This window comes from Anguilla anguilla, chromosome 2 (assembly GCF_013347855.1).
Source record: "Anguilla anguilla isolate fAngAng1 chromosome 2, fAngAng1.pri, whole genome shotgun sequence".
Classification (NCBI taxonomy): Eukaryota; Metazoa; Chordata; class Actinopteri; order Anguilliformes; family Anguillidae; genus Anguilla; species Anguilla anguilla.
The window spans coordinates 30639284-30650385 of record NC_049202.1 but is presented as its reverse complement, the minus strand read 5'-3'; the positions used below and the strand labels follow the sequence as shown (position 1 = coordinate 30650385).

The 11102-nt window shown below is 40.1% G+C and overlaps 1 protein-coding gene across 2 annotated transcripts in view; it reads right to left on the bottom strand.

The window, feature by feature from the left end:
* Positions 1-8052: 8052 nt before the first annotated feature.
* Positions 8053-11102, bottom strand: part of npepps (aminopeptidase puromycin sensitive) — a 131334-nt gene continuing 128284 nt past the window's right edge. For both annotated transcript variants that reach the window (XM_035401028.1, XM_035401021.1), the window contains one exon: positions 8053-9385. In XM_035401028.1, coding sequence (XP_035256919.1) covers positions 9227-9385 — 159 coding nt within the window. In that variant the 3' untranslated portion in view covers positions 8053-9226. The remainder of the gene's footprint in view (positions 9386-11102) is intronic.

Here is an 11102-nt window from a genome sequence, read left to right as displayed (position 1 = left end):
TCACTGCACAATTGAAGTCGTGAATTACGGATAGTGAGAGGAACCAAAAAGTTAGATGGTATCAGGTGACCAGGGATTGCCATTCTCCATGACACTCTCCAATGGTTACTTGAGGTAATTGCAGTTCTTCTTAGGTTTTATGGCCAACCATTAGGTTTTCAACCAACGTTTAGGAGCATTACCAGGAGTGTGCATCGGGATTGTATCAGGCTCACAAAAAAAAAGAAAAGAAACTATACCCTATTTATTAAAGGCGCAGTATGTATGTTTTTTTAAAGAAAACTTTTGTTCATATTTGGTTACATTTCCCTCGCATCAATAAAGATATCAATAAAGTATAAGCTCTAAGAAAACAAAATGCGGTTTCTGCCTCAGCCTCTGAAATCAGCCACTCTAAATTACACCGCACCTTAACAATCTGAAGAAAAACACGTTTTCACCTACCTGAGCTAACACAAATGAAACATGCTGTATTCCAAACTAATGCTGCTACAATGCTTCCTAAATTCTTCCAAGAAACTTGTCCCTGTGTTCTGTCTACCATGTGAAGAGAATGTGTTCATTCAAAGCATATATGTGTCAAATCGAAGTGCGGAATGCCAATCATTTATAATGGGAATAAACTTACTGTATAATTGCAGCTGCTTAACAGCAATGTACGTTTTTTTCATATACACAATATGTTTAAAGAACTGCGTGCATGAAGTGGTTTGGGTGTATCGCATCTTGAATGAAACGCATTAATGAAAAGGTTTTGTTTAGAAAATTGCGTTGAGAAAGAACATGTTGTTGTTTATCATTGCAAAAGAAATTATTCTTTTTTAATTATTTGGCGAAACTTGATAGGAATATTTCAAGCCTATAGTACATGATTGCGGCAAAAATACGCGTGGATAGGTTTGTAAGATGAAATATGTTTTTCAGAGGTCGAAATATGTAACATTTTTATATGTATTTTTACATATACATTCAATTCATAGGCCTACTGTTACATTTAACATTAAAGAAAGACACAAAACATTCTAGGCCTAAAGAGTTAAGAGGGAGGGTAACGGTAGGCCCATAAGAAGACTCCCAATTCATGAAGTAAAAAGACACTGTGAACAAGCAAATACCTCTGCATCTTCAATCACACCAAAGTCCTCCCCACATGACTCGTGGAACCACTGTTTACATGCAATACACATAATCCACCCTTACGTATTCTTGAGGTCATCTTTTTCGCCATATCTTTTTTTTTTTTTGCAGACTCTGCACACATATTGACCCTCAGAGCTTGCACCCTCTTTCACTTTATTTTTCTTTGATTTTTGCTTCCCACAGCTTTCTTTCTTGCTGATGGCTTTGAGTCTATATTTTAAATGCTCCTCACTCATCAGATGGTATGTTGGGGGTTTGGAACGCTTTCTTGTTGCCCCTCTCTCACGTGTTGGTATGGCTATAAGAGACGAAAAGGTTACTTTCTCTCTGATGCCATTCTCTGTTTTGAAGAACAGTGTCTTGCAAATTCCTCACATCCAACTCCGCACCAATCCATGAAGCCTCTTGTACCTGCTGTGCTGGAGGCCACCGCATTGGTGGCTGTGCTGCTGGTGCCTGCTGTACTGGAGGCCACCGTACTGGTGGCTGTGCTGCTGGTGCCTGCTGTGCTGGAGGCCACCGTACTGGTGGCTGTGCTGCTGGTGCCTGCTGTGCTGGAGGCCACCGTACTGGTGGCTGTGCTGCTGGTGCCTGCTGTGCTGGAGGCCACCGTACTGGTGGCTGTGCTGCTGGTGCCTGCTGTGCTGGAGGCCACCGTACTGGTGCCTGTGCTGCTGGTGCCTGCTGTGTGTGGAGGCCACAGTACTGGTGCCTGTGCTGTTGGTGCCTGCTGTGCTGGTGCCTGTGCTACTGGCGCCTGCTGTGCTGGAGGCCACTGTACTGGTGCCTGTGCTGCTGGTGCCTGCTATGGTAGTGCCCATGGCTCTGGATTTGCTGGCTGCTGAGCTCTCTCAGTGGTTTTACTTGGTTCATAAACGTCAGCATTTATAGCGTCTTTATTAACCGGGTACATACCAGTTCCTCTAAACCCATTTTGGGCAATCTCCACAGTAGCAAACTTTTTCCATGCTTGGGAAAACAGGGTGAAGAATTCTGACTCTCAACTTCTGACCTCCTGTTTCCCGAGTAAGTCTCCTCCCCTCTTCGTTCCAGCTGTTTTTTAAACTTTTAAAGAGGGACTTGTCTGCAGGCTGTAGACAGTGTGTTGTGTGTGCTGGGTAACACATGACATGCACATTGTTCTCTTTCATTAAATTTAGAAAGTCGATGTTGTAGACATGGGTACTGTGTCCAACCAGAAGAAGCAAATGTGGCCTTGGGTCTTGTTTCGGCAGGTTTTTCACAAATTGCCTCCCCCGGTCCAGGATCAGTTCGCTGTTAAATCCACCCATTGTCTGAAACCCTCACAAGAGTGTTTGGTGGTGCCTGGTAGAGCCATTCGCCTTTCAAGTGCTTGGCTTTAAAAATAACAAGCAAAAGCATGTAGTCTCCCACTGCATTGAAGCTGGCAAGCGCTGTAGTTGTTTCCCCTTTCTCACCAGCTGTGACCTCATAGCAGGCACTCCCTACTTCTGCCACAACTCTTGGGGACACAAAGTGGTCCTGCAGACCTGTTTCATCACAGTTCCACAATTGTGATGGGAGATCTTTAATTCCCAGTTCTGTTAAGATTTCCTCGTAGCCATCAAACCACTTCTCAACCACAGTTTGATTTAACCCAGCTGTCCAGTCAGCAGAAAGGGCTTCTGGGTTTTTCATACTTAAATCTGGATGCCTTCTTAGGAAATGATCGAACCAGTACTGCCCAGCCTTCTTAGTTACCTCGGAAAATCCAGTCAGATTGTTTTTTTCTACATACTGATATGCTAGGGCCTGTATTTCTTGCCTCCTCAGTTGGAAGCCTCGCTTGGCAAGTGTCTTAATCAGCGTCACCAGTTCCTCTTACTGTTCCTTCATCAAAACAGGGTTTCTCCCTGAGACATGTTCATACCCTTTAACTACACCCTTCACCCTCCGTTGCAGTGTACTTTTTGGGACCTTCCATGCACGAGCCAACAGTTGTGGCTGGGGTAATTGCCCTGCCTCTACTAGTTCTTCATATTCTAGAACTGCACCTTTCATTCTGTCCTCACTCCACTGATTGTATTTTTTTCCTTGCCTTTTCCTTGCTTCTCCTCTGCTATCTTTCCGTGTTGCCTTTCTTTTGTCTGTCATTGGCTTCTGAAATGTACATGAATTTTGGTGTTGTTTATTTATTATTTATTTAAAAATATTTACATATTTAATATTTATTTAAAATATTATATACATGTTAGGAGAACAAGTAAAATAACTAGGGATAGCTAGGAAAACGTGATGAGCTGAGCAGGTAGCGGATGCACTTTGGAAAGATTCCCTTCGCAAGGACTTATTTGCGCGAAGCAGGATTTTGCACTCGTTTGCATTCTTTCAAAGTACCGGTCCAGGCTAGACATGACAGATTAGATGAGATGCGTGCTCTCGACTACACTCCCTGACAGGCGCAACCATCTCATTAGACACGGTGAGTTCAAATGAACGATCAGTGCGAACATATTGGGATGGCAGGTATGCTATCCCGCCAAGTTACAACTTGGCGGGGCGGCATGCCCAATACCTATACAGAACCGAGAGTTTTGCACTTTTAAGGGTTCCCTACAGAAATAACCACAACAGCCACAGACATTCAGCCCTTAAAATCATTAATTTCTGTACATTCTGACCCCATTTCAACAGACAGAATTAATTCATGTCCACACAATAAAGCTCCAAACTAAGAGGATTTAGCATTTTCTCCTTCTTCTTCCTGCCGCCTAGCCCACAAACAAAATGTCTCCCCATTGGACATTTTACCAATACCAGCCAATCCCTCACCTATATGAGCCAATCAGAATCTCACATACACACACAAAAGAGACATATCACCGGTGTTCTGGTGTACAATTCAGCAGCGGTCCGCCTTTGTTTAACTCAGTGTACCAGCCTGTATCCATATGTGCCATTTGGTAGTGATTGCTCAAATTACAAACTTGTCCTTTGTCACTCTGTATTGCCTGTTCATTAAATTAGCATGCCCTGTTGTTCTGGCTGCACTTCCTACACTTAGTGTCGTTTGGTGGCCATTCTTTGTTTTTCCACAAACTTTTACATGCGTTTCAGACCGCTGATTGTTCTTCCCTTCATTTGCTTTCCAAACTTTGCTTAGCTGCACTGGCTTTTGCTTGCAGCTCACATACAACTACCAATGTATTGTTGGAATGTTATTGTGTGTTATCCCATGTTTTTAGTTTTTTTTTTTGTTACCGTTGCAACATAAACTCAAATTTAAGTTATAGCCTTTATTACTGAAAAGGTTCAATCATTTTTCGGCTACTGGCTGCCGGCTGTGGCAACTGCACTGTGTGCCAGGGTTTTCCTGCCAGTCAATTTCTCCCGGCAGCTAGTCCGGCGGGTGTCCATGGAAGGTAGCCAGGGGTTGGTTTATTGGCCGCTGGCAGAGTGGAAGGTAATTGTCCCTGTCGCTTTTCCTGTCAGATCTAGTGCAAAGCTAGTGGCCTCCATGATAAAGCCGAACAAAAGTTTATTTGACGATTCTTATTTCCAATTATTTTATCCTTTTACAAGAAAAGTTGTCTTAAAACTAACACTATAGTTACTATAACCTTATCGTGTTTGTGATCACATTTATTTAAACAAACCAGAATGAATAATGTGTAGCTATCTGACAGTGTTTGGTGAACATGGTCGTGCTTGATATCCGACTACATCATGTGATTGTCTTGTGGCTAAAACGAAACATTGTAGTGTGTGCACCTTCCACACCTCTGTCTTCATTTTTCTCGGCTGAAGGTAGAATTACCCCAACACTTCTGCAATCTTGACCGGCAGAGTGGCTAGAGCCGTATCTGATCCTGCATAAGGGATCAATCTTCGTACTAGCCAATTGGTTTTTATGATAGAGGAGAACTATTCCTTTAAATTTAATGATAATAAATGATTAGTGCCTATACATAGCTATTCCTAAAAAGATGTAAACAAACTAAAACAAACAAAACAAGATACTATATCAAGAAGTATGTCAATCTTTTCCAGAAATCCTACATGTAGCAACCATATACACCTGACAATGATTACAGGAATGGTTCAATTGTGACAGTAATTAAATTAAGAATATTCATGTGTTGTGGTAAGGTGGCTTAGTAATAACTTCAATTTTAATGAATGCAGAGTTAGGAGCGAATTCACATTATGTGAGGGATTGCTCAGAGTTTGAAGCATCCATTTGCATTGTGTTCAGTCAAAACACTTTTCTCGCTACAATAAGAACTCACATATTTTTAAAGACACAGAAAAGGTCCTCCCAATTGTTACAGAACGACAATTAGACATCAACTGAAAAAGTTGTTTGTAACATTAATTGCGACATTCCACAACAGTACAGGAACATATACCATTGAAATAAAGAACAACCCTTTATTTATCACAGTTTAATCAGAATTAGTAATTAAAGGTGAACAAGGTATTTCCTTAATGAGGAATGTGCACATCTTACATTGATGGTTCTCCAGGTTTATTAAGTATCATTTTCACATCTGAATGAATTGTGATTATGCAATAATTTGTTGGCAAATTTCTTACCAGTTACATATTTGTATTATCATTGATGTTTTGGCTTAATTAGGATATGCAAAAAGATCTTCAGTTTGGAGAGGATGTAGATTTAAATCCAAATTTTTGCTCATGAGCTCTCCATCCAACATGAGTTTTATTCTTGAGTTGATGACTCCAGAGGTAAAGTAATAATTGGTAGCTGTTCAGCTTTAATGAAAAATCTTTTTCTTCATACATTTCAAATTTATCTCCAATGCTACAAGAACGACAACAATGTCATGGAATCATTAATTTTCAGTGAGATGCTGCTGAAAATATGAGTAATTTCATAATTCAGCTTTTTCACCTATATATATAGTTTTATACTTACACAACTTATAATTGCAACGTGACAATCTAGATCTTGAAGAAACTGGAGGGTTTCCACAGATATTGGGCAGCGGTTACTTTTGCACAGGCTGGGATCCTTAAATGACATAAGATTTACATAATTACATAATTACTACTTTTTTGTTACTATTTTTTGTTTGTTATTGCAACTATTGTAACTGAGTACATCAAACTGTATTTTACATTTGGTGCTTTTTAAAAAATGTTATCGAAAATAGATGTAAAAAAATTGCACGTCTAGATTTGACTTGTCCCCCTAAAATGATGACATTCAAAACATGTTAGTGAAAAATGTAGGCATCCTCAATATTGGAGTATTTTAGACTTAATGTCTACTCAGAATTGAGCATAGTCTACTCAGAATTACAATAGGCAACTTACATATGCAAATTCCAAATGTGAATGGTAGAATAGGTTGTTCTGAATTTTTTTTGCCATAATGACTTATTTTTATAAATAGAACCAACCCAGAACACATACTGCATTTTGCTCTGTCACATATATACAGCTACCCTCCACTCTCCCAAAATTAGCATTCTTGGTAGCGTATAGAAAGCCCTATAAAATACAGGGCCTTGGCGGTCTCATGTTGAAGTTTATTTTGGAGTCCTGCTGTTGTTCCTGGAAGTTTGTTGTGATGGCTCCAATGAAAAATGCAGTCTTGTCCTGTGTAGAGTAATGCCCTTACTGCAGACCAGCTTAAATTTAGAAAAGATATAAACATGGAAGTTGGCTAACCCAAATGCACGGTTTTGTTAGAATGTGTACGCGCTATGGGGAAATGGTCCCCCTTGTGGTCACATACCATACAAGCAAATATGCTTTACCCACTTTCTTCGTTGTTGTTTGAACAAATGTGAATTACAAACCCATTGCGGAGTTCATCAAAAGACGTGACTTGAATCCGGTAGAGTTGCTGTGGAAAAACCTGAAACGTGCAGTTCATGGTCAAAAAACCTAACATTTAAATGCCTGCATTTAACTATTCCTGCGAAGGAATAGTTCCTCCATAGTGGGCTAAAATTCCTCCACAGTGATGTAAAAGACTGATGTCAAATTATAGGAAGAGTTTAGTTGCAGTTAATGCTGCTGAAGGTTGCACAACCAGTTTAAGTATAATTCCTTATTAATGCCTTTAATTAGACAGTTGCCCTATTCCTGTTTTACACATTTGTCACACTGAATGATTTCAGATCTTCTGAAAAAGTAAAACATAACTTTAACCCCAACCCTAACCCCAAAGTAACCCTAACCCTAGCACAACCCTAGTAAAAAAAAATTACTTTAAAATACACTACACAGACAAGTATGTGGACATCTGACATCCCAACATCTCATTCAAAACTATGGGCATTTATATGGAGTAGGTTAACTGTTATATTAACCTACACTATTTTGGAAAGGCTAAACACGTGTATATACTTATACTAGATGTTGGGGCATTGCTGCAGGCTTCCACTCAGCTAGAACAGCATTTGTGAGGTCAGGCAGAGATTTGGCGATTAGGCTTGGCTTTCTAATTGATCCCGAAGATGTTGGATGGGGTTGAGGTCAGGGGCTCTGTGCAGGCCAGTCGAGTTCTTCCACACTGTTCTCGACAGAACCATTTCTATATAGACCTCGCTGTGTGCCCGGGGGTATTGACATGCTGAAACAGGAAAGGGCCTTCTTTCCCCAAAATGTTGGGGAAGCACAAAATTGTCTAGAATGTTATTGCATGCTGTAGCACTACGATTTACCTTCACTGGAACTAAGGGGGCCTAGCCCAAATCATGAAAACAGGCCAACAGGGGGTTCCAGATCCATTTAGTGATATAGTATAGTTAGTATATTTAACCAAGTGCACCTATTATACATACAATTTAGATGTTTATTTGGAATCAATATTTTTGTTACTGTGCTTCTGAAATTTAGTTCAGGATGTGTGTATTTTATAATTACTGTAAGCACAATATAATGTATTATGAAACAAAAAAAATCTGTTCATTCACAGACATTTTCTTGTTTTTATTTGTATGAACACCAACTGTATTTTGCTGTAACAAAAGCACGTTTCAGGGATGCAGTCTGACAGTTTAATTAACTCCCCAGTTCAAAGCCACACAAAATTTATATTTTTCTTTAAATATACACATTTAATTCGCCTATAAGATTTGTAATGACAATATAACATCGTTTAAATTTTCAGTGTAATAACCGTTACCGCTTCACTGTGTAATAATTTATAGAAGCCAGTTAAAGGCTTTTGATTCAAACAGAAAAGGCTCCAAGGGGCACATTTAGTTTAACGTAACATTTTTATTTTAATGAATTTTAAGAACTGCCAGCAAAATTAAAAGGCCTGGTTTCTTTCTCAAATCACTGAATCAAAATCTTACATATATATATGGTTCAAATAAATGTAATTCATTTCAGGCAGATATGTGAATATTGAAATAAGCTTTTTATTGTTTTCTACTATATATCCTTTGTATTCTAGACAATTGATAAGGGATTTGATGTTGGGACAGGGAAGCAGAACTCAGGTACACTTCATGCCTAATTCATGAAAAATCTTGCAAGTATACAGTGTATACAGTGTAAAGGCATGTGTGTGTGTGTGTGTGTGTGTGTGAGTGAGTGCATGTTTGTATACATGTAAATGTACGTACTGTGGGCATACATACATACTCTATACACAAACACACACTAATTTAGGTGTGTGTAAACAGAGACCAAAAAAACCCCAACCTGGTGCTTACTATCCTGCTTGTGGGTGTTACTGCTGCCTAAATAATACATTAGGATCCCCATTAAATCCAAACACTTACTCATATACAGTAAATACCTATAGCAAACTGTCAAAAAGCGCTATCTGAATAGAAAACAAAATAGCCTGGTTTCTCCCAACTAGGAAGACATGGCAAGAGTGCCATCATCAAATAATCAAGTTTTGCTTTGTGGTCAGATCTTACAGTTTACATCGTGCATGTATTTAATCTTAAATGGGTAGAATGAGGGAAACTTCCTTCCACAGTCAGACTAATTTCTTTATTAATTTTTTTTTTTGTTTATATAAAAAAAATTAAGCCTGGTTTGCATTGCAGGACTGCGACAGGTGTGTGTGTCTGCGTGTGTGTGCGCAAGTGTGTGTGGGTGTGAGTTTTTAGATGAGGAGAGGGCAGCTTCAGACAGAAGTGGTGCTGGGAGGCACCTTCCGCTTCACTAGGTACTGATGTATGTCGTCAGCATCACGTTTCAGCCAGGCAGCATTCAGGAGGATGTTCTCGCAGCATTGCTGAACAGTACGCTCTGCTGCTGGTGCATGATGGCTCTCGAAGAAACTCTAAAACACAAAAAAAAGGTTGCACTTCAGAGTAACTGCAATGCAGTGTTTAAAGCTAACTTGACAAGTACAACAAACAGAAGAAGACTTTAGACAGTCTTTAGAAACTGGAGAAATACCTGAGGACAGGAAGCAAGGTAATATAATACCAATATATAAGATAAGGGATCATACGGATCCAGGAAACTACAGGCCTGTCAGTTTAACTTGCATCACATGTAAAATATTGGAATCTGGCATTAGAGACAAGTTCTTGTATATGACAACATCCTAAAGCCTGATTTATACTTCTGTGTTGAATCTACGTAGAGCCTACACCATAGCCTATGCAAGTGGCCTACGCCGTTGTGAGCATTTATACTTGTGCACTGGTCTTTCTGCGTCGCTCTGCAATACACCGCCAAAACGCTAGTTGGAAATGCATAGGAGGAAATGTGATGCTACCAAGCGGACCAATCTGCGTCACCGCGACATGTAGTTACATTTCTGGGGAGGTGCACGTCAGGCTACGGCGTAGGGAACGCGGCTACGCCGTACCTACGCCGTAGATTCAACACAGAAGTATAAATCAGGCTTAAGGGATAGCCTTCAGGTGTTCTTTGAAGAAGCTACCAAGTATTCTGACCATTACCAAGGCTTATGATACTATACACTTACATTTCCAAAAAGCATTTGATAAGGTACCACATGATACTTGCTAGCAAAATTAAGACAGCAATTACAGGAGGTATTCTACACTTATTGTGTGCAGTTCTGGGGACCGTACTACAAGAAAAATTTCGAGGCTCTGGAAAAGGTTCATAGAAGGGGAACCAAATGTATCCCTGGTATGAAAGACAAAAGCTATGAGGAAAGACTTAAGATGTTTAATCTCTTCAAACTTAGTAAAAGGAGACTTTGGGGTGATTTGATGAAAGGGGAATTACACTTCTGCTTCTCATGACTGATATTGTCCTTCTAATGAATGTATCGCCCTTCATTTTTCGATTAATTATTTCATTATGTTAATATTTTACTCTGTTTTGTTGTTTTCCTTTACAAATGCAGGAAGTAGACCCAGGCAATTTAGTGTCGAACTCGAGGATGCATATCACTGCACGACTTCTGATGTGGGCGTACCTGCAGACAATAACATTAGGTTGGTCGTAGAAATCATAGACATATATACATATATATGTCTATGGTAGAAATAGTGTCGTATGACTACTAGCTAGCGAAAATGAAAATGTCTGAGGAGGAAGGAGATTTTGTTTTTGATCTTGGGATTTTTGTGCCCTATCGATTCGAGCCGGAATACACAGAAGAAAAGCTGGCTAATTTGCAGGCTGATCGTGCGAGAGTGAGAGTGAGTCAGGAGCGGGCCGAGATTGAGGAACTATAAGCTATTCCCAGGACAAACGGCAACTGGTGGTAGACATCCTATGTATCACAGACAGACGCGATAGCGTTAGCCAGTCCGCATAGTACCTACCTTCGTTCGACCAACGATCGGAAAACGGTGGGTACAGCTCCAGGCTTCAGACGGTCGCCTTGGTAGTCGGTGCCTTAAAAGTGGTTGCTGCATACCCTTAGTCCTCTTTTGCGAACTTCTTCGGCTGTTATGTTGGGGTGTCTGATTACATCCAGCCATGTCTGGCACAAAGTTGCATCGCATGGAAAACTATGAAAATGTGCTTTCAAGGAAAGTTTAACGGGGGCATTATAACAACCGGGTACA